A 25497-nucleotide genomic window follows, 5' to 3' on the forward strand; every position below is an offset into this window, starting at 1 on the left:
ATGGCGTCTTTTGAAGAAGACGAAGCGGGGATGGAATTGGTATCGGCATTGGCTCAGTGTAAGAAAATCGCTAAACACGTCCCTCATTTCGTGTGCTGACAAGCAACACCCACAGGATCATGCAGAGATTGTGGAGCAACGGACAGATGCTATCAGAAACGGTATAGGAATAGAGGAAACCCAGACCCAGGCAAATTCGAGCCCAACGTACTATGGCAACGATTCAAAGGCGATCGGTTCACAGGATTTTCAAAATATGAGTGTGTCGCTGTCAGATACGGACCACATACCCAAGCATTTGATCTTCGAATTTGCCAAAACAAACAGTCCTGAGGTCGTCGAAACCTTCATGGCTCGGGTCCTTCGAGATCTGCCTGAAACAAGTAGGTCCGCAGCAAATATGACCGACTCCAACGGCCTGTCATTACTAATGCTTGCGGCATCACTGGGGACGCATAGTCTTGTTGAATTGTTACTGAGTCATGGTGCTGATCCGAACCAATCAGGCCCAGATGGTCAGACTGCGCTGGACCTTGCTATTGATGTTGGCTATTTCGCTATAGCTCAGAAGTTGATAGCAAGTGGTGCAGAGCCATCGAAATCTCGTGTTTTTGAAAAAGTCTTATCTAATGCACGCGAGTATGCGGGGGAAATGACCAATCTATCACATAGCAATGCTCCAGAGGTGGTCAAGGTAAATATCAAAAAGCTCCCCAAACTGAACAGGGCAGCGCTCGAGGGCAACGCGCAGCCTGTCCAAGACCTCCTTCATGAAGGTGGAGTGGCCAGTGATGGACCGTCGTCATTTGACGTTGATGAAGGTGGTGAGAACGGGCAATCCGCTTTTCTTCTGGCATCCATGGAAGGCCACCTCAGCATCATGGACATGTTACTGGAACGGGGAGCCAACATTAACATTACATCTCAAAAAGGCTGGACCCCTTTGATTGAAAGACTGCAGGCTGCGTAAGTAAGCAAGTACATGTAGTTAGTAACTCGGAGCATATGATGTGGGACGACCGACCTCATGATAACGATTGGCCTGTCGTCAAACTTGATTGCCAGCATTAGAAGACGCAGCATCCATTTCAAATTTCTCTGTTGCCCCGCGGAAGGGGGTGGGGAGGGGGGAAGATGCTGTCGCGTAAGAGGAGGATCGGAAGAAGCGGGAGGTGATGATGTGTGTGGAATTACACCACATGAATGTCCAGTAATGGAGGGTGGTGGCGCAAACAGAGACGCCCTGTGATCAACGTGTTTGAAAGAGGTACTTCCGGGTACTTGTTTCACAAGGGGTGGCTGCCGTCATTAATGCTAGCAATCAATCTTCGGCAATCAATCTATCTCTGACGGAAACAAAACAAATCCGCCCCCATGGATCATGGGTTACTGCAACTTCCCTCTCTGATCTTCCAGTCAGTATACCGACTGATAAGCCTCTCAAATCGGACTTGTTCAAACTTTGCGGCCATGAGACTGAATCAGAGATCCTGGGGAGAATTGGCTGCCGACAAACGAGCAGCCACCCTCGCCAAGGTCCCTGAGGCCTGGAGACTGAGTGAGACTGATCTGTCAGATGCCAAGGAACAACGCAACATCACAGCACCTTTCATCTGCAAATTCTTGACCAGGACGAGATCGCCATTACCTCACAGAACACCACCCAAACTGCCTCGACGATCGAAGCAGGGCATCTTACTGCCGTTCAGGTGACCACAGCTTTCTGTAAAAGGGCAGCAATCGCCCACCAAATCGTATGCATGTTCTGTCGGGCCTTTGCCATTACTCGCTAATACAATTAACTGCAGAACAACTGCCTCCATGAGATATTCTTTGACCAGGCAGTGGAGCGTGCGAAACAGCTCGATGCCTATTTCGCTCAGCATAAAAAACCCTGCGGGCCGCTGCATGGGGTCCCCGTCAGCCTGAAAGACCAATTCCACGTCAAGGATATCGACACGACCATGGGCTATGTGGGTTGGATCGGCAGCAACCTGGGCATCAAACATCCCGAGCAGAGCCACAGCGTTGAGAGCCAAATCACTACCGAGCTCTTGGGACTGGGCGCTGTGCTCTACTGCAAGACAAGCCTTCCACAGACGCTGCTTTTCGGTGAGACTAAAAACAACATCATCGGCGAGACTCTAAATCCCCACAACCAGAACCTCTCTTGTGGTGGCTCCTCGGGCGGCGAGGGCGCACTGCAAGCCCTCGGCGGCAGCACATTGGGTGTCGGGACTGACATCGGAGGTTCCGTACGCATTCCGGCAGCCTTTAACGGAATCTTCTCGATCAAACCTACTCCCGAGAGGGTCTCTTACCGCGAGGTCGCAAATACCAATCCCGGTCAGAATACCTACCGCTCAACTGTCGGCTTCCTGAACACATCACTCGATGGGTTGGAGCTCATTTTGCGCTCGATCCTCTCGACTGAGCCATGGCTGCGAGATCCTGCGGTGGTACCTATACCATTCCGAAACCAAATTGTAGATGATTTCTTATCTCGCGCTGAGCGTGATGGCACTGCCAAGACAACGGATAAACCCCTGAAGCTGGGTATCCTATGGACGGATGGTCAGGTTAGGCCCCATCCTCCAGTTACACGTGGGCTTCAGATGGTAGTGGATGCGGTCAAGGAGGCAGGGCACAAGGTATTGCGTCTCTCGTGCTCTGTGTATTCTCTTGATGTAGCATTACACTACATCCGTTGAGACTGATCAATGTCACAGGTAGTCGACTGGGAACCCCCTTCTCAATCAACAGCCAAGAGAGTGCATGTGAGTCTCATAATGCTTCTGCGGTTTTGCTTGCTTTTGTCATTATTGACTGGAACCGCGCTCCTTAGCTTGCCTTCCTCAAAGCAGATGGTGCTCATGATATCCACGCTCAGCTTGATCGTTCCCGGGGAGCCTCTCATCCCTGAACTCAGGGGCAGCTTTGAGCTAAGACCCCCAATTGGACTCCTGGAGTGTCAGGACTTGACCCTCCAGGGGCTAGACTACGAAGCGCAATTCTCCAATTACTAGAACTCCACCGGCGATGAAGATGGTAAGCACAACATAAGAGATATTATTTTGCTATATGGGTACTTATTAATCGACAAACGCATAGGCCAAATGGTGGATGCAGTGATTATGCCTGTAGCGCCGCATGCCGCTGTTATCCCTGGGAAGTTTTACCACACCGGTAAGGACCCCTGATGGATCTTGGAAGGCATATGCCCGAGCGGTCAAAGAGTTTACTAACAAATCGACAAGCTTATACCGAAGCGATGAACCTCTTGAACTACAGCGCTGTTGTGATACCGGTCACCAAGGCCGATAAAGATCTCGATCTGGTTAACAAGTCGTACCAACCTCTCAACGCCGCTGATCAGAAGAATTGGGATGCTTGTAGGATCAATGATTGCGCCATGAATATGTATGGGTTCATGATAGCTGACTTTCTTGTATAGACGATCAGGAAAACTATCACGGTGGGCCAGTGGGTGTCCAGATTGTCGGCCGCAAATTCGAGGAGGAGAAAGTCTGGGCTATCGCCAAGATAGTCTCGGCTGCTTTGGAAAGATCTAAAGGTCAATACTAGTTAGGAGAATTGCATCTTGACATACGACAAGCAACAACAGAATTATCTAGTTTTGCTCTAACATTCACTTTGACTAAACGCAGAGGTTTTAGGGAAACAGCAGTTGGAAAGAACCTGGTGGTGGTTAGTAGCAGTTCTTCCATCTGCCAGCTGGGCCGTTTGGCTCAGTTAGTTGCTGTGTGTATACCTTAGCCAGTGTAAAAGGCCATGGTTAGATAAAATGCCCGAGGCTCGTGTTTCTGGGGTGGTTTTTCGTACGGTTCGATCCTGACGCAGGGCGTACCTAGCTTTTTTGTTTTCTTTCTTTTTATCTCCTCCCCTTTCGTGATTTCTACTACCCTTCTTTTCCCCATTTCCTTTCACAATTTTCACAAAGCAGGGTTTATAAGATAAAAAGAATCCGGAGTAGCGAAGTTGTCGAGTATTCGCTACTCAAGTAACTTAATCTCTAGCAAGAGTGAGTGACAAGTGTCCAATAAGTGAGAACAAGAACAAACGAATGTTCTAACATCCGATTACTCTAATTGAAATGGAATCTCTGATTGGGTAAGCCCATCCAGACGACTGGCTGATTTCATTCAATCCAATCAATACAAATAGTGGCATTATTTTCTGCGCACACAGAAAATCTCGACGTAGGATCCAAAATTTGCACCAAAGACATCAAAATCCAGCAAAGACCATTTAGAGATGCCCGACCAACAGGACCAGAACAGCAACGCGTCTGTTAGACTTCAAGAGCGAGGGCAATGCACCAGTTCACCTGCACGATGTCCAAGTGACTGGTGCGGACCAACATAATCGTCTCTTGAGGGAGAACGCCGCCCTGAAACGCCTGAACCAGAAGCTCATGGAAGAGAATAGATCCCTGCGGCATTCGATCTCAGAGAACGGGACAAGACTTCTTGGTCTGGTGAGCGCGCAGAGTGATGTGCGCTCAGAGGCCCTCTTGACCGAGGAGGCGGACAACCATGTTGCTTCACCCGAAAGTGATATCAGGCAGCCTCAGGGTAACAACAGTGGTGCGCTGAAGGAGAGACAGGCTGCACACAACGCAATGATGAACAAGAACAGCGAGATCCACAAAGCAGTGATAAACATCAGCAGCAATCAGTACGAACGGGGCACGGAGTACATGCGCAACCAGCACGAAAAGATATCGAGGCTCCATGGCGACGTCCACAAACTTCAAGACCGAAACCGAGGACTCGAAGCCCAGAAGGCGTCTCTCGAGGATATGGTCTCCGAGATGCGGCGTAGTGCTGGCGGAACCATCGAGCTGCTCAAGTCCAACCTCAATGACTCCAAGGAATCTGAAGAACACGCCAAGGCATCTCTAGATGCGGCCACTCAACAGTGCCTTAGACTCGAAGCTACGTGTCAACTCGCAGTGTCGGAGCTGGAAGCATACAAGAAGTCGGGAATCTGTTTCGAGGTGGACGACTTGACCATTACGGGCAAATGGGCGCACCTGGACAACCTTATTATTGAAATGTCGTCCGGCCACTTCCGAGCAGATTTTCAGACAACAAGTTTCTCTGCCGATCAGCAGACTCTATATCACTCCACTTCCAGCGACAGCGAGTATTATCTTGGAAACCCAACCTTGGCTCCATTTTCTTCCGTGCTGTCATCTGGCACGTCATCGCCGAAATTGTCTTCCCGGACAGCTTCAGCATTTTCGGCAAGGAAGTGCAAGGAGTTGCGGAAAATGTGCGAAGCAATCTAGCCTGTAAGTTTCGGCCTCTATATTCGTCCCGGGAAAGTTCCCTCTTAGATGCCCAGCAGTTGGCTAATGTCTAGGTCTACAGCGACGGACGGACGTCCTGCAGATATGCAGAAATACATTTCCTGGCGTGCGGAGACCGCGATCCTCCTAGACGGCTGGAGAATCGAGAATAGAATGAATAGTTTCGCGGGCGAGGTTATGCGAAAGGTGAATTCCCTGCTGCCACAGACACACTTGACGGCAAAAGACCGAGCCTTCCTCCGCCTCCAGCTTAGAGTTATCTCCCTGAGAGCCTTTGAACTTGCCAGCATCTTTGCCCGATCGAAAGCCATATACAGGATCTTGCACAGCAAATCAGGCTCACTGATGGGCCGCTTCAACGAAGAGGAGATGGAGATGACCAATCAACGTACAGAAGGTGCTGATCTGGTGAAGGTTGCTACACGCCCTGGACTGGCAAAGGCGGGCGATGCCGAGGGAAATAACTGCGACCATGTTACTACTTTGGTCAAAGCTGGCGTTTGTTGCTGAAACCGTCGGCGACATGGCAACTTACCAAGGGCATCAACGCTGACATACGGAATTAATGTCGGCAACAGCGTTGATGACAACACTGTTGGCGATCACGTCGGCAGTCTCGATAGGTCACCGGTAGTGTACGTGGTTAGTACATTAGTTTCTCTATCCGGATGAGAGTGTCAAGCAATGTGCAGCTGTTGCTGACAGAGGGTTGGTGGATGTAGTACTTCTCATTATATAAACATCGTGGAAATCGTCTTTGTTGCCAAATAGGCCTTCCGTGAAATAATAAATGGCCATGAGGGTGCCATTAGTAGGCGCTTGCGACGGACAAGCAGCTTGGTGTCAAGGTCATATCGCGATTATTAAGCAGTGCCATCCGGGCTCTGTTCTATCTAGGTACAGCTGCATCCAAGTTTGGACTTAAGTGGTAAATCATTCGCTCGCTCAGTAATCATGACATTTTCCTCCCCGACGCGAGGAATCCCCAAGTTCGCGTGATCATGAGACTACGTCAGCCTTGACGAGCAGAGAGTATTCGTCGCCATCTCTCTCCAGCAAGCAGGGTGTTATCATCAAGCTGACCTTGCCGTCTTTGATAACCTGACCCGCCTCATTCATGGTGTTTTCGTTACATTGAAACCCATGCGTCAGATCACTCCTGGGTTCGTTGGTCATCAGTGGTATGACTTTGGTCCTAGCGAAGGTCGATCCCATATCTGCTGCCAGCCTCACAATTTCACGAATCTTGCCGTGCAACTTCAGTGCATCGCTGCCCGAGGCAAACCGCACCATGACGTCCTGGATCTTGGCCGCTACCATATCAACGATTGACTCATCAATGTCGTGGCTCTTGTGGACCAGGCGTGCGGTGTGAATCCGCCAACCCTGGAACTCGAACTGGCTGATTTTGCCCTTCTTCCACAAGGCGTTCCCCATATTGTTAAGGTTGTCGCATACCTGCCGCCCCCACACGAGACTGAAGTTGATAAAGAGCTGATCGCAGAGCAGCCGCCATATCAGCGAGCGGAACAAGTAGCAGGGCATGCGATCAGCGTTGAGAAAGGTACGGTAGTGAATCGACAGCTTCTCGAGTGTCTTTCCGTCGTCTTCCGATATGGTGTCGAGGGGCTTAACCTCGTTGAAGCGCTCCAAGGATAGCTGACGCACCTGATCGCGCAACTGGTTCCATTGGACAATGATGTACTGATTAGAGGGTTGGTCGACGGTAACCTGGGCGTTCAGAATTTCGAGCTGGAGCTTCTGCCGAGAAGACTCGTCCTTGAGCTGCCTGTATTTGCGCTCACTATACTCAATCTGCGCGCGCGTCATAGGTATCGTTTCCCCATCGCCGTTGGAGCCCGTGTGCACCGGCTTGGGAGGGGTGCCAGTAGCAGTAGATGGCCCCTCTGTTGACTGTCGGAGGTGGCTGACTTCGTCTTCCAGCGTCTTAATCTGTCGGAGCTTGTTGACTTCGGCTTCCAAAGTCTTGATTTTTTGGGCGGCATTTTGTTGGGTTTGGTCCCTGTCCTTCTTGACATCCTTGACGATCTTCTCGTACAGCTCCTTGACCCGTGTCGCCTCGCTGTTCTTTGCGATGTCCTCAAGCTGGCGAATGCGAGCATTCCGCTTGGCAAGTTCGGCCTGGGCACTGGCCAATTGGGTTGCCATGTCCGTATCCATGTCCAACGTCACGTGTCACGTGCTGGTCGGATCAAGGACTGCAATGAAGTGGTTGTTGGTGCGTATGGAGAGGTTAAAGTCTGGAGGAGGCTCAGGTAGACCGATGAGGGAGGAAAATGATCGTAACCAAATTTTCCCAGGCAGATGAATGCATTGTTGTTGACGACCAACCTAGCTGCCTTTGAAAGAGCCGTTCTTTGTGCTTGCCGAAGCGGGGCCTGGTGCGATGCTGGTTTTTAACTTGTTCATCATCGAGAGGGATCTGCTTCACTGGCCAACTTGGGAATCCTCGCTGAGTCTGAGGGAGGGGAGGGGAAAGAAGGTTCAAATGGTCTCCTAAATGAGAGACACGGGCAACCGCCAACGTGGCTTATTGAAATTGGGAGAAATCAAAATGATTTAGGCGACGACGTTGGAATAAACTTTGGCATCACGTGTTAGCCCAATGGACCCAATCTTTCAGTTTCGTTTTCAATCAATGAGTTAATCTGGAGGGGCCAAACAACAAACAACAAGCATGAACATGAGCTTGAGGACTTCTTAGGTAGGTGGCCCTCGCAAAGACCTGCTTGCCAGGGTCGGCGTTTGCATATACATGTATGAATATAAGGAAAACACGTTTGTTTTCATGAGTGCATGGTAGGGACCAAGGGACGTACTTGCAAGTTCTTGGGACTGCTTCTGCGAAGCGAATTGGTTCTTGGGACCACCTCCCTCCCCTCTTTGTTTCTGGTTCAATCAATTGCTGTGCTGCGAAACCACCACATTACTTTACAGCAAATTTGACACAATTGCATAAACAGTTCACTGGTAGGGGAGAATGGGTTATGCATGATTAAACTGTAGGTACTCCGTAGAGTGCTTATCCTTAAAAGACAGGGCTGCCAACAGGTACCAAGGTCCCAGAAGCTCTAGATATATACCCATGTAAATGCGCTTCAAGGCAAGAGCTTGCTTAATGCAATGAGACATCACAAGATAATCGAAGCTTCCTTTCATATTCAGATTTCAAGAGGTACGAATAGCAAGAACAAAGAAATAAGGTGTCCATCAAATTCAATTACGCCCGCTGAAATGCCCTGGAACATGCAAGAGTATGTACACTAAGTAGGTAGGTAGGCTGTGGTGAGCCCTGATGCTCCTCACACACCCAAGGCAGCAACTGTTTTCCATTGTCATCATTCATGGCAACGATTATTTTCTCTTACCGCCGGCAAAGGCCCCTTCGAAACCAGCACGGCCACCCGTCTTCTTCTTGGGGCCAGCCTTCTTCTTGCCTGCCTTGCCAAGCATCTTCGTCTCTTTTCGCTCCCGGATGTTCGCCTCGCGTTTGTGTTGACGTTGCTTGATACTCTTCTGGACACCTTCGGCCCTCTCAGCCCACGCCTTCTCACTCTTTTTCTTGGTAGTCTCCTTGCGCTTTACAGCCTTCTTCAAGAGCTTCTCGTCATCTCTTATCTTCTCGCCCTCGGCTCGTTTCCGGGCAGTCAACCAGGCCTCCTTCTCCTCGATATCCTTGCGCTTCTCCTCATCCATATTCTCCAGGCGTTTCTTTTCGTTTTGGAATTTCAGAAGGGCTGTCTTGGGGTCCGATGGTCCCTTCTTCTTAGCATTGTTGAGAACGTGTTTCAGGTCATGAGATAGCCGAGCACCATCCTCAAAAGCAACACGGCCAAACGCGAAGTTGTTGTCCGCCATGTCCACAGCCGGGCTGAGCATGCTGCCTGGGGAATTGCGGGCCGAGGCGAGAGCCTCTTCTCTCTTCAACTCTTCCTCCGCCTTGGCCTTCTGGCGAAGCTCCCTGTTTATGCGCCTTCCGTTCAGCCTGCTTCTGCCGGCGTGACTCGATGAGCTCTTGACGTGTGCGGATCGGCTTTCCGTCAGGGCCATCTGCTTTACGGGCTTCTCGGAGAGCTGTTATCCTGGCTGCAAGACGGGCACGCAATGCGGTAGTGTCCGAGGGCATTTTGATATGCTTCGGCTTCTCGGACGGCGCAACCGTAGATGAAATGGATGTGCTAGTGCTCGGCGCTTGCTCAGTAGAGTCGGCAGGTGTGCCGTTAGGATCAAACACGGGTGAGCCCGGAGCAGACGGGGAGTCGGAGGTTGAACCGGATTCTTGGTCTTTATGGTCGGCTGCGAGACCCGATACGTCGACTTTCTGCATATCAGCTGGCTCAGTGGCTGTGGTCTCCTCGTCATCTTGCTCGACGGACTGACTAGGTAGAGTCTCGGGCTTTTCGTCCGGCTTGGTTTGTGTGGAGGGTTGCGACTCTCGGGGGCCGAGCTTGACCTTGTTGACGCCGGATTTGACGTTCCTTCGTTCAAAGGCAGCCTCTTCCTCTCGAAGCGCCTTGCGCTCTGCCTTGCGGTCTTTCTTGCCCTGCCTTTTCTCTTCCTTACGGCGTTCCTTGGCGGAAGCCTCCGTCTCCTCCTCGGTCTTCTTTTGCTTCTTCTTCTGCTTCAAACCTTGGCCGGGCTGTTCATATTTAACGCCGTCAACATCAGACCAGTCGTCCTCAGACGCGGCCTCGCCTTGGTCTCGTTTCCGCTTCTTTCGGGCCTGCTCATCCATGATCTCCTTGACGCTCTTGTTGAGTTCACTGTCGGGATCGAGCTTGTTGCGCCTCGCTTCTTTGGCCTCGGCTTTGGTTTGCTTCTTCTTTTGCCATTGGTCCTGCGAGGAGACGGTATGCATTAGCAACTGGATGATGCTAAATGACAGCGCCTGCAGCGCGAAGTCAAGCGAGATGGGGATGGCATCGTATACATACACCAGACTCTTCGCCGTAGTACATCTTGGCGGGAATCAAGGACAACAGGCCATCGAAGGCTTTGGCATGGTCGCGCAGGCGGTCCTATATGTGTGGCTGTGGTTCAGTGCTTATCCCCTTGAAAGATCTGGAGCCGATAAAAGCAGAACGAGGACAGTGGCGGGGTCGCGGGCAAACGAACCTGCAGCGAAGACTCAGCCATGATTGATTGATTGAGCAGAACACAATCTATCCACTGTGCGATTGTCTTTGGCGGGATCGTGGGATTGATCCGGACGAGAAGGATTGCTGGAGGCTTGGGGCCGATATGGTGATCACTGGCAGCTTTTTTTGCCAGAAGTGTTTCTAGCTTGCTGATGGATGGAGAAAAAACAGCCAGTAGTTCCCGCCTTCCGTCCCTCGAATGAGCAGGCAGAGCAGAATCGCGCTCCCTGATTGGCTGCAGGCCACTGGTTTTTTCTGGTCCCCCCTCGAAATTTTCTAGCAAAGCAAGTGGGTTCTTTTTTTGCGAAATCTTGGCATTCATTCTGCCGTCTTTTCTAGGGAGCCCGTGCACTTATCGCTAAGGCGGTGAGGTTGATTGATTGGCTTGCCGCCTCAGGTTACAGATGCTTACTCCAGGCGTGTGCATCGAATTGCAGACAAGATACCTTATTTGCGAGCTCATGCTTGTTACAGGTCTCGATTTGGTCTTCGATCAGGCGACTCTGGCTGCAGCTCCGGTTTCTAAAGTCGCTGGTACATTGAGGGATGATTGGTTGCAAGTGGTTCGTATTGGTGGTAAGAATACGGTACCTCGCGTGTAGCTATACTTCTAAGCAACTTCGTTTACTGATTCCGCCTAAATCCTATTCTCGGCTTTCCGCCAACCACAAAGTATGATATGACCGCCGTGACCCCAGCTGCACCCGCAAAGACGGCATTCATATTGCCATAGCCAATCCGGTCGCGCATTGTACCGCTAATGATTGGCCCCAGCGTGAGGCCTGCACAGAAGAAGAGGGAGTTGAATCCGTAAAGTTGCGCATAAGGGCCGTTCGCTCCGAAGAAGCTAGGGTTTGCTTTGTCGTATCGCTGCACAACATCGCTCGCCTCAACAAAACTGGGCGAGTCTATGATCGCCAGTCCGACTCCGTTGAGAGCGAGCAGCGCGCACCACAACACAATGTTACCCGATCTTCCAACATGCTGCTCTGGCGGGAGGCGAAGTAGTAGCAGGACCGGTACGAGGTGGCCAAACCCAACGACTGCCACGGGTTTCGTGCCGAATCGGTCAACAGCCCACCCCGCAAGTGGGCCGAGAATTAAACAAGGGACATTGAGCGCGATGAACAAAAGCCCGGCCTGCAGAGACGAGAACCCGAGCAGGTCCCGAGCCTCGGTCGGGATGGTAGCGTCAAACGCTGCAAGCAGCGCAGCCTGTATAAACGCCATGACAAAAGCGACAAGAAGTCGTGGATTGCGCAAGCAGTACAAGACGGGGATCGCGCGAATGAGTTTGTTAGGCTCCCCATGTATCTCGTATCGTTCCTCTTGCTTGCGCTGCAGGAGTGCATCTTCCTCGGTTGGCTCGTCGGCTGCTTCGTCCGTGCTAGGATTGGTGCCATCACTCGCGAAGGAGCTGTCATACTTCGCCGCGATCTTTTTCTCGAGGACTAGCAACCGCATGATGAAATCAACGCCCAGCAGAGCGGAACCGACTCCAAAGACGCCTGCGTAACCTATCTCATCGTAAAGTATCCCTCCCACTACAGGTGCCACCAGTGGGCCTATCGAGATAAAGGAGAAGATCTGACGGCGTGAGTATGTTATCTTCTTGGAAGAACATGGGATAACTTACCGTTCCTATGGCCTTACCAAGATTCTGGGGCCCGACAGTGTCCCTTATCATGGCCAGACCTATGGTCCAAACGACGGAGGCACTCATGCCCTGAAGCGCCCTGGCAATCACAAGAACGCCTATGCTTTGGCCCACTGCTAGTAAGATGGTCGCACCAAGCAATGCAGCGAGACCGCATAAGAAAGGGACTTGACGCGAGTTCGTTCTGTCGGCAATCCACCCGGCAGGGACTGAACAGAGGAACTGAGCCAAAGCGTACACCGCCAGCAAATAAGATGCCCATGATTGAACCTCATTGTCTGGTATAGAGATTCTATCGCGCAGTAAGAATGGCAGCACTGGCACCACCAGGCCATACAGGAACAGGTCAGTAAACAGACCAATCGCAACAGTGGTAAGTATGAAAGCCATGCTGGAACGCCATTGCAGGCCCCAAGGACGGCGAGCCCCTGTACCTGCCATCGTTTCTTGTGTTAATGGATGTGATAGATATCGGACGATTGGATTTTGTGAGTTCTTATTGGTTGCCTTGAATAAAAGGGATGAGACAAGATCATGTACAGTACTACGTTGGATGGTATGGTGGGCAGCAAGCTTTTTGCTCGGTCGATGATATCATCAATGCCGCATCATGCATGGGGTGATTCCGGGCGGTGGGGGCTGGATCAGTGCACTAAACCGTGGGGTAATCATCATTACAGGGGTCCCCAAGCTTTACGAGATGTTCTACTGCAGTGTTCCTGGAAGCACAGCCTGGCTGTGATAGCAAATGCCACTGCAGCTTGAAGCCAGTTACTTATGCTGACAGCATATCTGTACCTACTGTAACCAATTCATTTGATATTCATCAGCTGCAGCCATGGCGATTGGACAACAGTTGGAGGTGGGGTGCTGTTGGTTGGGGGCGTAAAAATACATGTAAATCCGGGGAGCTGCATCAGCACCTCTCAAGGAGGTTCTCATCTCGTTTCTATAGAGATAACAGAGCCTGATCCCCGGATTGGAATATTCCTGGGCCGGACAAGTTCTCGTCTAATTGACTTCTATCATTTGAGGTGTTGTACGTAGAGTCGCAGGCGAGATGGGCATCTTTTCCTCAACTCCTTCGAATGTCTTGGTGCAGCCACGGAACACCCCGGGCGCTCCAAGCACAGCATGGGCCGTTCTCACTGGTTCCACCACGGGTATCGGCCGTGACATCGCCCACGAGCTCTGTAGCCGCGGCTTCAATGTTGTCATCCACGGGCGGAACGAGGGCCGCCTTGAAGAGCTCGCCAAGACATTGCAGGCCGACCATGGCGTCCGGGTTGTGACGCTGCTCCTGGACGCCAGCACGGCATTCAATCCAGAATCCTACTCCCAGACGCGCGCAGCCGTCGCCGAGCTCGAGTCGCTCAATGTCCGAGTCTTGGTGAACAACGTGGGCACCGGCCACGCCCCCGAGGGCTTCAAGCCGTTCGACCGGCAGACCGCGCAGGACGTCAGCACCGTGCTCAACGTGAACGTGGCTTTCATGACGCACCTCACGCACGCCCTCCTGCCCGCTCTGAAGAAGAGCGCGGGTGGCCCCAAGGACCCCAGCTTCGTCGTCAACGCCGGCTCGCTCGCCGACATGGGCCTGCCCTACGCCGCCGTCTACGCGGGCACCAAGGGCTACATGCGCGCCTTCAGCCTGGCCCTCGACACGGAGCTGCACGCCGAGGGCGCCCACGTGCACGTCGTCGCGAGCATCATCGGCGACACCGACAGCGACGGCCACCACGTCGGCGTCAACCTCTTCACGCCCTCGAGCCGCGACATGGCGCGCATGGTCGTGCAGAGCGCGGCGGCGAGCGGCGGCGGCGTCGTGCTGCCGTACCGGCTTCACTCTCTGCAGGAGTGGATGTGTGCTCTGCAGCCTTACTGGATGCTACGGGCAGGGATGGGGATGCACATGAAGGCTCTGGTCGAAAAGTACGCAAAGACGAAGTGAATTTGCGGCTTGAGCGGGGCGTTTCCTACGTGATTAGTGTTTCAACGCAATAAAAGGGTCACCTGGCGAAGAGCGTTCCATCATGAACACCGCTGTGGTCCAGTGATCTGTGATAATGAAATTTTGGTTCGATTACATCCTACGTCTCGTCAAACTTACCTTATGAATCCTTGTGAGTGGATCAAACCTCGCACTCAGCGTCTTGCCCTGGGTTGGCCTCTTCGTAATGCCAAGCTTTAACGAATCTAAAATACGCAGCGGAAACGATCGCTCCCAAAACAGGTCCAACCCAGTATATCCAATGATAACTTGGGAAACTTGCCGATGCCACAGCACACCCAAAACTTCGCGCCGGATTCAGTGAGCCGCCAGTGTAGTACACGCCTGCGATACACAGTCAAGTTAGCTAGCTAGCAAATGAGGCCTCTAAAAAGAAGGGAGGTCAAGCAGGCGATGGCCCATATGAACTTACCAGGAATCTCAGCTACTAACAAAGCCAGTCCAATCCCCACAGGTGCTATGAAGGTATCGCGAGATTTCTCCGCCGCCAGCATGAGCACGACAAATACCAGATACGCCGTAAAGAACATCTCCGCGAAGACACCCTGAGCGATGTTGACACCCGGTGCTAGGATCGTGTTCACTTCCGCAAGGTTACCAGGAAACATGGCACGCACGACACCACCAGCACATATGCATGCAACGAGCTGAGTGGGCATCAGGAATGCAGCCCGGATCCAGGGTAACTGATTCGAAAGGCAGAGACCCAGTGTCACCTGCATGATTCGTTGACTATCAGTGAAAATTCGACGTATGGCGTTGGGTGGGGAAATGGGGAAGGAGGAAGGAGGAAGACATACGGCAGGGTTGAAGAGCCCTCCACTTATCCGGTAAAAGGCCCATACCGAGACCAGCAAGGAGAACCCGTACGTGAAACCGACGGCCATGGTTTGCAGGAACCCGAGTGACGTATTGGCCACACTGTTCTTGTCCGTCGCGACTTGGTCAAGGATCATGAGATGACCAGCGTAGCCCATGAAAAGAAACATGAAGGTTCCCACAAATTCCCCCGTTGCGGCAACGAAATGTTGCTGGAACTTTGTGGTGTGTTGATGGCTGTGATTATGATGGTGCCTGTGGTCGCCACTTCGTTGATCAATAGGGAGACGGCCGCCCATTGCTGCCCTCGGTTTCTCTTTTTCAAATGTGTGTCTTTCGATGAATAATCAACAACTCGGGGTAGCTAATACTGAAGGATGACCGACGACAAGCTCAAGTCACAAGCCTTGTTAGCTTTTGAGGTTCACAGTATGTATGGCAGAAGAAAAGAAACGACACGATGAATCCAGACCCTTCATGCTGATGAGGAGAAATACTACAGCTTCTATATGAACCAGCCAAATGGCTCGTGCAGATCTCGGCAATGGGTAAGAATCTTGTGCTCTACATTGTTTGCTATCAACTCAAGGGTCGATGACGACGAACCTAGTCCTAGAGGAGCTGAGTGATGTCGTTGTGGCGCGGCTCTGCGCACCAGGGCGGCGCTAAGCGGCTGGGCTCTTAGTAGTCTATAGCGCCCCCCGCAACCACACTATCGGGTTAACGCGATCGAGAACGGTCTGGGCTGGGCCTGGAGGATCTGAAACGACAGGGTTCATGCTCCTTTTCCATCGGGTTTTCATGCTCAGCTGGGGTAGGTTGCATCGAGTGGGCTGGCCACAGTCACATACCATATACTACCTTGTTTCTCAATTTTCACTGTAAGTCTTGCAATGAGCCCGTTTGGGACGAATATACAATAATTCTGAACAAGTGAATTAGTAACGTATGCCACAGAGGTTTTGGTCACCGTTATTTCCTATCATTATCAAGTGAATGCTCCCTTATCTTACCCATGGTTCCTCTCTAGCTCCCTTTTTGCTCTTCTTGGTGTTTCCCTATAGGCGTCAAGGCGTTTACAGATATAGGGGTTTAAAATCATCCCCTTCGCAAGTATTCCTCGTCATGCGTTATATCCTTAGGCTGACAAAATATCGTCAGATTCAACAAGTCTCGCCTTTATTAACACATAAACATACTAATGCACTTATATGAGCAATACCGTACAGAAGCACGCCCATAGCAAGCTTCCTGGTGGCACATATTATGGGTGCACCCGGCTTACTACCTTAAGAACTGCCAACCCACTTGCCACAGTCCCGAACCACGGCATCGCCAAAGCTTGCATACTTCTCCTCCCCTAAGGTATATTACTTGAATTGGCGCCATATCCCCTTGACCGGGCTGGTGTAGCCTAGCGGAAATATCATTAGAATATTCTTATAAGGCAAGAGGGTTTAACTCCCTCTGCGGTCACTTTTTAAACCCCCACTAGGGCCCCTTTTTACGCCTTTTAGCGCCCCCTTTTTTTTCTTTGCCCCGTCCTCACATCGTCGCGAAGTTTTGGGTTTATCTGACTAGTGTACTTGTTCCGCCTAGTCTTGCGGACCTGGGTAAGTAGGTTTCTCTCGTGATCCTGATAGCAGCTATTCCCTCATCCTCTTTAAAGGAGCCCTTCCTCAAACCGAGATGAAAGTCTATATCATCGTCATCGGCCCTCTCAGGGGATGGCAATTGTAGCACCTCGGCCATCAACTAGATGTCAATCTTGAACAAAAAACGCAGCATATCCTGGTTCTTGCCTATCATATCACAGTTGCCCCCTAACTCGGAGTTGACACATGTTAACATAGTGTAAATTGCATATTCTCTAAGTCAAACCTTATACTAACAGGGGTAGCTTTAAGTTATTTTCGGTTATGCAGGTTGTCTTATCTTATGAATGCATTAATCCGTGCGGGATGCCATGCTCGTACCACTATTTTAGAGTGAAACATCATGACATCACATTCGAGGTGGGGCATACCGCCAATATCAACCTCCTCACTGCTTTCAACTCATTCAAGTTGAATTCGTACTAATCAACATCAATATCAGCCTAGCCTCAGCTCCTTTATATATATATATATATATATATATTGAATAGACCTGTCGTTGGCACTATGTTTCATCAAATCACCGTAGCTTTTATGCTACTCATCGTCCGAGCACTGGCCCATGACAGTCCCGGAGGACAGGTCGTCCTAACTAGTGATGAGACAACTACTCAGGAGTCTACTCTACACGTGGTGCAAGAGGAGTAAGTCTTAACATCGCTAAAGTACGTTTCGTTCTTGCTCAATGTGAATAGGTTGAAGGAAGCCGAGATAATCCCCACTGGTAAGTTGCCCTCGTCCAGACCACAAACCTGAATAGCATCTAATCTCTTCAGTGATTGATGACTTCCTACCCAAGTTCATACTGAATGTGGAGTGGTCGTCGAGCAACTATGCATCACTTGGAAACCTGTTGAAAGTCAAAAGGCTTCAGAGCGAGCCACGCATTACCCTGAGGGAAGCATCCGACTCGTCGGCATCACTCTGCGCCTCGAACATGACTTACATCGTCACCATGACCGACCCTGATGCGCCATCTCGAGACAACCCAAAATGGTCCGAGATGTGCCATTTCATCGTCACAGGTCTTACTCTCTCCTCGACGTCAGAGGAGGCGTCTTCCAAGGTTCACTTCACGGATCTCCAGGCGATCATCCCATACAAGCCGCCAGGACCGCCGCCCAAGACGGGAAAGCATCGCTACGTGCTGCTGGCTTTCGCGCCGGCCAACGGGACGACGGACCCTCTTCACGTTTCAAAGCCGGAAGACAGACAGCATTGGGGTACCGGAAAGGAAGGCCACGGTGTACGGGACTGGGCCAAAGCCAACGGTCTGAAGCCGGTTGGTAAGTTAAGCTCCACTTGGCTTGGTGTACATATACATACTGACAGTCCCAGCGGCCAACTTCTTCTACGCCAAGAACAAAAAGCAGTAGAGCATGATAGCAACGGGTATTGAGCAGCCCGCGAACTGGGACCTGGATGCGTATAGTTAATCGTTACTCAAGATTGGATACCTTCTATTGCCTGCCCACTAGTCACCGAATTAGCCCTCACCCTGATCAATAGCAGACACACTCATTCATTATCATGTACCAAAGAGCTCAAATGTAGCGAGGCGATCACTACGGTAATATCATTGATGAATGGACACTCCCTCTCAGGCTTACGAAGAAAGCGAAGATCGTCCCTCGTGTGTTTAGTATATAACGGAGTGTAGAACCATACCTACATCCTCGCCAACTTTGTTGCTCTCTCGACCCGCACGGGCCAGGGGCGCCACAATAAGTAGCGGTGGATCCTGTTCAGCCACCTGCCGGGCCAGTTCGGTTTGTTTTCTGTCTCCGACATTTATTCCAAGGTCAACTTGACCTGCAGGCTCCTTTCGCAACTTGGCGGCCGCGCGCGAAGTACCCTTGAGCCCGTTGGAAGCGATGCATACCTACGACGGTGCTCGTTTAGGTGCTCCACATGCTGAAGGGGGCCAAAAGCCGGGGACTGGTATTCTTGACCTCCCCTTGGAAATCTTAGCCCTCACATTCGAGCATTTTTGGATTAACTCTTGCTATGCGCCGGGTTGGAAAGAGCTCCGTGAATCCAGCAGGGCCCTGCGACTGACGTGTCGGCGCCTTAGCGATGCCGCCACCCCCATCCTATTCTCTACCCCGACCATCGACTTGAATGAGGAGGCAGTACGCCGCGCCGAGAAGCTGGTCTCTTGCAATCCTATCATCGCTGCCAGCGTGCGAAAGGTCGTCATCTCGTTGGCCTGTTACCATCCGGAAATGGCCAAAGACATGTCCCTGTTCATCGGGACCCAGCTGGAGAATATCGAAATGATTTGCACGAAGTACGACTGCGATTGGCTGGGCCGCCCCCTACGGGATGAGGATGGTCGGCGTGCCCTGTATGAAGCACCTAGCTCCGTGCCTTTGGAGTGGAATGGTGAAGACAGTGACAGGTCTCTCCTGGAGGAGGTTGAATGCCTCCGCAATGGTCACAGAATCTTTGATGCTTGGGATGGTGGCAGGTACCTGAGGCATTACGACCCCGACAATCACTTCCACCGCTATGGGCAAACAGAGAGAGCAAAGGCAATCCACACCTACCGAGAATTGCTACGCAAAACATACGATTCCTATTTTGAAAAACACCTGGAGAAATTGGAATTCATTGAAAATGGCTCATTCGTCCAGGCAACTGTTCGGTGTCTGGGACACTTACGACATAAAGGCCTTCGATTTATCATAACAGATGATCCCATGCTGGATCCGGAAAAAGGGCACCCTTACCATAATGGCGCCAAGATCATAAACGACAACGAGCGGCTCTTATCAGCGATGGTAGTCCCCCAGGACTGGTTCGAAATCCATTAGCGTCTGTCTGGCAGGGGCGAGGAGGTCTTACTTCCCGCTGTGAGACTGCTGTCAGAAATCCCCGTTGCTTGCTACAGAGCCGGTATACCAATCACAGATCTTAAAATTGAATGTTTCCCTACTTGGGGTGGACGGTTTGCTCTTTCCCCCAGCGCAAAGGAGCTATACGTGCAAAGCACGGCTAAGGAGTTAGAACAGGCCTGTCAGCGGCTAGAGAAGTTCGAGTTTGGTCGGGACGGTAGAAGCTTCCTTCTCAAGGATTTTCGAGAATGGATACCTACTTTACGATACTTAGAACCCATGCTTTCAGGAGATAAGCTCAACACCATTTGTGTCGACACGTCCGCGTTTGGTTACAAGGGGCCTGGCAGCGATCCGAATGAGTGGTATTTCCCCTTGAACATCGCCATTAAGGAAGTGAATTGGGCGAAGGTGCATACTTTGTATCTCAGAGGCTTCACTATTTGGCAGGATGAACTTGAGAAGATCTTCCGCCAACTGAACGGCCGCACCCTCCGAGTCTTGCATTTGTCGGCTGTGCGGCTTGGGGGAACGGACGGGGGAAGCTGGGCTGATGCGCTGGATATCCTGCGGAACAATTCGGCGTGTCGTTGGGGCGATATAATCGACCTCGACGTCATCTTGGAAGACCTACACGGTGGCAGACTCGACGCCTTGTATAGTCCACGTTGCAAAGGGTGCCACGATCTTGACAACGTTCCCAAAGACGACCTTTCCGAAGATGATCTTTCCGATGACGACCTTTCCGATGAAGATGAGTGGATAGAGCACCCTCTCAGGACCTGGACACATGAGGAGGTTTCCGAAAAGGTGACTGCTTTCGTCTTGGGATTTCCCGCAGAGAATCCTCTGCGGTGAAGATAGGTTACATCATAATATACTAGTGAAAATGTGTCGATCGTATTCGTTCATCATGGATTGGCATGTTTGTCTTAAGGCATACATCCTTTCCGGATATTTTAACCATGGAAATACGAATTAAGGAGGGGGAGTGGAGGGAGCAATACCCAATGATTCGATCTGCCTGATCTAAGACGCGTCTCGGTAGACGCTACGGCAATTCGACCGGTAGAGCTTCCACTGAAAAATGGTTAATACAAACTTCTTTATGGTGTAGTCCTTAGTCATACATGGCCCAATGTTATCCTCATGAGCCATCACTTGCTGCCAGAAAGTTCAAGCCTATAGCCGTTCGCAGATCGACGCCTCGGTTCTGACTCTTGCCACCCGCCTTAGGCTCGCACTGAAGCTTGGAATAGACGATCTACATGTTCTGGTCTAACCAATGGGCCACCCATAAAGGTGGTGTGCGAGGTCAAAGTTGATGTTGGCTCATATTCATGCACGAAGCCATCGCATGTGACACATGGGGTTCATGCTGCAAGGCGTTGGGTTGGTACTCTGATTGGCGTTGGCTTCCGCGTCAGCTGGTTTCAACATCCGTACTTCTCTATTCTTGGAAACGAAAAGGAAAAAAGGAAAAGGGCCTGGTGCTTCGTGGGAACCAATTATCAGCGGAAATACGGGCTGTATGTAAGCTGACCGGAGCTACAGTGTCTAGCTCGGAATAACCTGCTGGAACTCCGGCAAATGGTTTTCTAGGACAACGTTGTGTGACTCAGGATAAACTTGTCTATTTGCTGGTATTAGTTGATGGACTACATCCGTGATACAGGGATAGGAGCTGTGAGATAATAGGGGCTGACGATATATGGCACTGGGTCATGCGTACTTCAGGTAGCCAACAAAACAAGATTCATCATGCATATATCAGCTCTGCTATTGTTATGACCAATAGTTTGGACAGGGGCTACGCCAACTGATTCCCAATTTGGGCAATTATCGCACCTGCTGCGGTTGAGTACCGGTAAGCCTGCGTGTTCACTCAGCAAAATCATCAGCTGTTGGTCCTTTGTAATATATACAATGATTGGTAAATGGCTGTGGCCAGAGGAACTGCCACCGAGCAGAAGACCGAAGCAACAGTGGAATGCAGCGTCAGTACCTAATGTAGGTTTGTAGTATACTATCTACCCTCTTGGTCGGTCCCGGTATCGATTTGACTTCACGTCGGATGTTCCGTACCTACGACATCTCGGGTCGCTTCACCGAAACCTACGACATCTCGGGTCGCTTCACCGAAACCTCATACCGTAAGCGTCGGGTTAATTCTACGACTTTTCCGAGGGCGCGGGGGGGGGGGGTTGATGTGTCAGCTAAGTCCTACCTACGTGACAAGGTCGTATCATCACCCAATCGGCGATGACAGCGAGATCAAGCTTTTCGTCTTATTATTTGCATGCGTGTCAAAAAGGCACACGTGAGTGAAAGCAACCCTTACGTGGACGAATCGAGTTGCGGCTGAAATGCAGCCCTACAGCACCAAATGGTCGGGACCGCGGTCATCATTGATCTGAGTCGCCCTTGAAGAAGCCCCGACTGCTGACCACGTGAGATTCACGTTTTGCGAACGGCACATCCATAGTACGCGAACATTCTTTGTTCTACCTACAGGCAACGTAATATGGTAGGAGACATGGCAAGGGCAGATAGAGACGATTTGTCATAATCCAATAGACATCTAATAACTGTTGGAAAGCTGCCTAGGCAGTACATATCTGACGGGCTGGCTTGGTCATGTATGACAGACATTCGTACGAGGCTTGCAGGGCGGAAAGTGGCTGTCCAGCTTCCCAGTCTATGGAGGACAGTCAGCTCATATGATGGCTCAGACGCAGCCATTGGTTTTCAGCTCTCGCACAGAACCGCCATTAACCAGCTCCTTAAAATGACTGGTATAGGCTCGTTGGTCGACCTTCTTGAGGCGTAGCCTTGTGCTACCCATCCAGGCAGTAACCTCACCGCTCATTAATTGTCTTCTTAATTCTCTTGCTTATGTTGGACACGTAAAAGGTCGCATGTTGCTACGGCGTGGCCGTATTCGGCAGTTTCTTGTGATCATGGTGGTATCTAGTACTTGTTCGTGACGAACACTTTTGGGAAAAGGTTACATATAAGTTGGTGGCTGTCTCCCAAGAGCAGCGCCGGGGTGAGTACGTAGCCCAGGGTAATTTTCCTAGCTAGCTATTCAACCACATCAAGATGGGTTGGTTCAAAGTAACCCTGGAGTTTGTGCTGCAAGTCACGCAGCTCAATCCCTTTTCCCTATCATTATTGACCAAGACGCCGCCCAGAAGCCCCTTGGGTTGCCCAAACAGGTTCCACACGACCCTGCTTCTCACTCTATCCCCGGCGTCGATGTTCAACCAAAGGCCACTTTCGAATGCCAATACCCAGAGCTGATAGGAGAACAAGGGTGGGAATTTTGTAACACCGAGACATCTAGGGACTGCTGGATCCGAGACCCCAAGGCCAACCAGCCTAGTTTTACTCAGTTTGACGTCCGCACCGACTGTAAGCACATCCAAGTCCCATTGCAGACCATCGACCCAAGGGATGCATACTTACTGAAGGATAGACGAGCACGAGAAGGGGACACCGAAGGGAATCACAAGAGAAGTATATACAACTCTCCTGAATCACTCGCAGCCCGACAGCAGCTGACAAAGAACCACAGTTCTGGCTAAACGTGACAGAAAACTCAGACGTTGGTCTCCCTCCTAACCTGGTTTCATCCTCTGGTAATTCGTTGTTCGTGTTTACTAACACCTCTTTGGAAGTTGAAACCTGATGGTATCCAGAAGACCAAGGGCAAGTATTTGAATGGCACCTATCCCGGGCCTGTCATAGAGGCTTGCTGGGGCGACCAAATCGTCATCCACGTGACCAACCAATTACAGGACAATGGCACTACCATCCACTGGCATGGGATCCGGCAGCTCGGCTCCAACGAGATGGACGGCGTCAATGGGGTCACCCAGTGCCCCATCGCTCCTAACGACACCTTCGCCTACAACTTCACGGCCATGCAGTATGGTCACTCGTGGTACCACAGCCACTACTCATCACAAGTTTGTCGACCCCTATCCCTCCTCGTATGGTTTTCATGAGACATAGATGACACTGACACCAAGAACTAGTACCCTGATGGTGTCTCTGGGCCCCTGGTTATCCACGGGCCTTCCAGTGCGGACTGGGATATTGATCTTGGCCCCATCATGATCTCAGACTGGGTCCACGAGACAGCATTTCGTGCTTACGAGGTAGAAATGACAAACGACACAACCGCCTTTCCGCCAGCCACCGACAGTATACTTGTCAATGGAATAGGCCATTACAACGGCAGCACGGACGGGCCCTACTACGAGACCGTACTGACGCCCGGGAAGAACCACACGCTCAAGTTGATCAACGGGGCTGTCGCGACTAGCTTCATCTTCAAGATTGATGACCATAACTTGACTGTCATCGCCAACGATCTGGTGGCAGTCCAGCCGTTCACCGTCGAAGAGTTGTTTATCGGTATAGGTAAGTCTTATTACCAGGCTTTAATTTAACCTCGAGCAGGGTCGTCTAACTTCTTGTCAAAGGCCAAAGGTATACAGTAATCGTCGAAGGCAAGAACGATACATCCAATGACTATTGGATGCGAACTGTTACTGCAGGTGCCTGCGGTTTCTTCGGGGACCCCAATGACCCGGCGACCCCCATGGTTGACAACGGGACCGCGATTGTTCGATACAATGCCTCAAGGAAGGCGTTACCTCAAAGCTCGACTGGGACTCCGGATAGTACCCTCTGTGCCGACGTCGACCCCAGCCTACTCAATCCGATTGTGCCATGGTGTGTCGACCAACACCCACAGAATAACGTTACCGCAGATATCTTTGAAGCAGGGAAACCCGTAAACCAGACACCCTTCGGCTCGCCGGGGGCTGCGTACGTGCACTGGAAATTGGGCGACGTGCCCCTGTGGCTCGATTTCGACAAGCCGACCATCCTGAACATAAACGAGTCCATTGCGAACCCATACTATAGGGTGGTAGAGGGTACGATCACCCCCGACCTCCAGAACCGGGTGTCCAACCTAGACTGACATTGGTGGCAGAGAGATTTGACCGCGGTTTCATCTACGTGATTATTGAATCGAACGACGTTCCAGCAACAAATATGTAAGTATATCCATCTCCCTCTGTTGAAGTTTGGTTGGCTGTACCCCTTTTCCATGAATACCTACTCAACTCCGCACCACATAGCCCCCATCCGATGCACCTGCACGGGAGCGACTTTGTCGTCCTGGGACAGAGCAACACGACGTGGGACGAAAAGACCAGCCCGGATCTGTACTTCAACTACGAGAACCCCCCTCGACGGGACACGGCCCTGCTCCCTGCTGGTGGTTTCCTCGCCATGGCCTTCAGGCCCGATAATCCCGGCGCTTGGCTTTTGCATTGTCACATCGCGTGGCACGCGAGCTCAGGTAAGTATTCTTAAGAGGGAAGAAAGGAAGAACGGACTGGAAGCTGACACTTCTATACACAGGCCTTGCGCTGCAGCTCTTGGTCCGACCCAAGCACATGCCAAAGTTCGACAACGACACTGAAACTCGACGCGTTTGCAAGAACTGGACCGAATCGCCTCTGTGGCAGCAGATTAAGGGTACACAAGACGACTCAGGCATTTGACTTGGTGCGGATGTGATTGTAGCAAGGTGTGGTAATTCGGATGGTAATGACATGAGACTTTGCTGTTTTTGGAGGTAGGGGCACATTTGATGACTATTAGATCGGGATGGGTACATGGCTACTACATAATATCTACACAGGATCGCTACTCAACTTTTCCATAATGCATTAAGCAGGTATCCTGCAGCAATGTGATCCCTAGGCCTAGCTGTCACCGGCCGATCTTAGCAACGCCAATGCCGAGACGGCAGCCGTGGTGTGGAATATCTCACGATGTTTCGAAGCCCACCCACAGTGGTTCCTTGCAGCGAAGACCCACTAGAACAGTTGGCAAAAAGAGGACAAGCTTCGTGGCGGTCGATCTCGCAGACTCCACCGATTCGGCCCGACAACCGAATGGGCGTGGAATACGTTCTGGAATACGGCCCCCCAAGGGGGT

At 51.3% G+C, this 25497-nt stretch overlaps 12 protein-coding genes across 12 annotated transcripts; 7 read left to right on the forward strand and 5 right to left on the reverse strand.

Moving 5' to 3' along the window:
* Positions 1 to 1470: 1470 nt before the first annotated feature.
* PG994_014800 (uncharacterized protein) lies at positions 1471 to 2711 on the forward strand (the record flags this gene model as incomplete). Its single annotated transcript, XM_066866209.1, has 3 exons — positions 1471 to 1558; positions 1585 to 1754; positions 1809 to 2711. 3 exons carry the CDS (start codon positions 1471 to 1473, stop codon positions 2709 to 2711), a joined length of 1161 nt encoding a protein of 386 aa, XP_066707885.1.
* A 423-nt stretch (positions 2712 to 3134) lies between these two features.
* On the forward strand, positions 3135 to 3585 carry PG994_014801 (uncharacterized protein; the record flags this gene model as incomplete). Its single annotated transcript, XM_066866210.1, has 3 exons — positions 3135 to 3186; positions 3258 to 3392; positions 3455 to 3585. The coding sequence occupies 3 exons, from the start codon at positions 3135 to 3137 to the stop codon at positions 3583 to 3585; spliced, it is 318 nt and encodes a 105-aa protein (XP_066707886.1).
* A 529-nt stretch (positions 3586 to 4114) lies between these two features.
* PG994_014802 (uncharacterized protein) lies at positions 4115 to 5845 on the forward strand (the record flags this gene model as incomplete). The annotated part of the gene is made up of 4 exons (XM_066866211.1): positions 4115 to 4131; positions 4291 to 5117; positions 5138 to 5317; positions 5397 to 5845. 4 exons carry the CDS (start codon positions 4115 to 4117, stop codon positions 5843 to 5845), a joined length of 1473 nt encoding a protein of 490 aa, XP_066707887.1.
* A 489-nt stretch (positions 5846 to 6334) lies between these two features.
* On the reverse strand, positions 6335 to 7516 carry PG994_014803 (uncharacterized protein; the record flags this gene model as incomplete). The annotated part of the gene is made up of 1 exon (XM_066866212.1): positions 6335 to 7516. One exon carries the CDS (start codon positions 7514 to 7516, stop codon positions 6335 to 6337), a length of 1182 nt encoding a protein of 393 aa, XP_066707888.1.
* Positions 7517 to 8725: 1209 nt separating this feature from the next.
* PG994_014804 (uncharacterized protein) lies at positions 8726 to 10492 on the reverse strand (the record flags this gene model as incomplete). Its single annotated transcript, XM_066866213.1, has 4 exons — positions 8726 to 9317; positions 9361 to 10244; positions 10291 to 10374; positions 10472 to 10492. Coding segments are annotated over 4 exons (1581 nt in total), but the record flags the coding sequence as incomplete, so codon positions are not given.
* A 626-nt stretch (positions 10493 to 11118) lies between these two features.
* PG994_014805 (uncharacterized protein) lies at positions 11119 to 12592 on the reverse strand (the record flags this gene model as incomplete). The annotated part of the gene is made up of 2 exons (XM_066866214.1): positions 11119 to 12081; positions 12131 to 12592. 2 exons carry the CDS (start codon positions 12590 to 12592, stop codon positions 11119 to 11121), a joined length of 1425 nt encoding a protein of 474 aa, XP_066707890.1.
* A 619-nt stretch (positions 12593 to 13211) lies between these two features.
* On the forward strand, positions 13212 to 14102 carry PG994_014806 (Very-long-chain 3-oxooacyl-coA reductase; the record flags this gene model as incomplete). Its single annotated transcript, XM_066866215.1, has 1 exon — positions 13212 to 14102. One exon carries the CDS (start codon positions 13212 to 13214, stop codon positions 14100 to 14102), a length of 891 nt encoding a protein of 296 aa, XP_066707891.1.
* Positions 14103 to 14283: 181 nt separating this feature from the next.
* Positions 14284 to 15280, reverse strand: PG994_014807 (aquaporin rerated protein; the record flags this gene model as incomplete). The annotated part of the gene is made up of 2 exons (XM_066866216.1): positions 14284 to 14486; positions 14575 to 15280. The coding sequence occupies 2 exons, from the start codon at positions 15278 to 15280 to the stop codon at positions 14284 to 14286; spliced, it is 909 nt and encodes a 302-aa protein (XP_066707892.1).
* A 1863-nt stretch (positions 15281 to 17143) lies between these two features.
* On the forward strand, positions 17144 to 18012 carry PG994_014808 (uncharacterized protein; the record flags this gene model as incomplete). The annotated part of the gene is made up of 4 exons (XM_066866217.1): positions 17144 to 17280; positions 17332 to 17360; positions 17413 to 17922; positions 17975 to 18012. 4 exons carry the CDS (start codon positions 17144 to 17146, stop codon positions 18010 to 18012), a joined length of 714 nt encoding a protein of 237 aa, XP_066707893.1.
* A 498-nt stretch (positions 18013 to 18510) lies between these two features.
* Positions 18511 to 19452, forward strand: PG994_014809 (uncharacterized protein; the record flags this gene model as incomplete). Its single annotated transcript, XM_066866218.1, has 1 exon — positions 18511 to 19452. One exon carries the CDS (start codon positions 18511 to 18513, stop codon positions 19450 to 19452), a length of 942 nt encoding a protein of 313 aa, XP_066707894.1.
* A 306-nt stretch (positions 19453 to 19758) lies between these two features.
* Positions 19759 to 20265, reverse strand: PG994_014810 (uncharacterized protein; the record flags this gene model as incomplete). The annotated part of the gene is made up of 2 exons (XM_066866219.1): positions 19759 to 20103; positions 20158 to 20265. 2 exons carry the CDS (start codon positions 20263 to 20265, stop codon positions 19759 to 19761), a joined length of 453 nt encoding a protein of 150 aa, XP_066707895.1.
* A 2310-nt stretch (positions 20266 to 22575) lies between these two features.
* On the forward strand, positions 22576 to 25058 carry PG994_014811 (uncharacterized protein; the record flags this gene model as incomplete). Its single annotated transcript, XM_066866220.1, has 10 exons — positions 22576 to 22605; positions 22668 to 22887; positions 22952 to 22992; positions 23051 to 23080; positions 23154 to 23444; positions 23514 to 23901; positions 23964 to 24422; positions 24482 to 24545; positions 24630 to 24853; positions 24916 to 25058. 10 exons carry the CDS (start codon positions 22576 to 22578, stop codon positions 25056 to 25058), a joined length of 1890 nt encoding a protein of 629 aa, XP_066707896.1.
* Between the last annotated feature and the right edge of the window lie 439 nt (positions 25059 to 25497).

Source organism: Apiospora phragmitis, assembly GCF_038363925.1.
Source record: "Apiospora phragmitis strain CBS 135458 chromosome Unknown utg000014l:1.0-1827420.0:1.0-1829600.0, whole genome shotgun sequence".
Taxonomy (NCBI): Eukaryota; Fungi; Ascomycota; class Sordariomycetes; order Amphisphaeriales; family Apiosporaceae; genus Apiospora; species Apiospora phragmitis.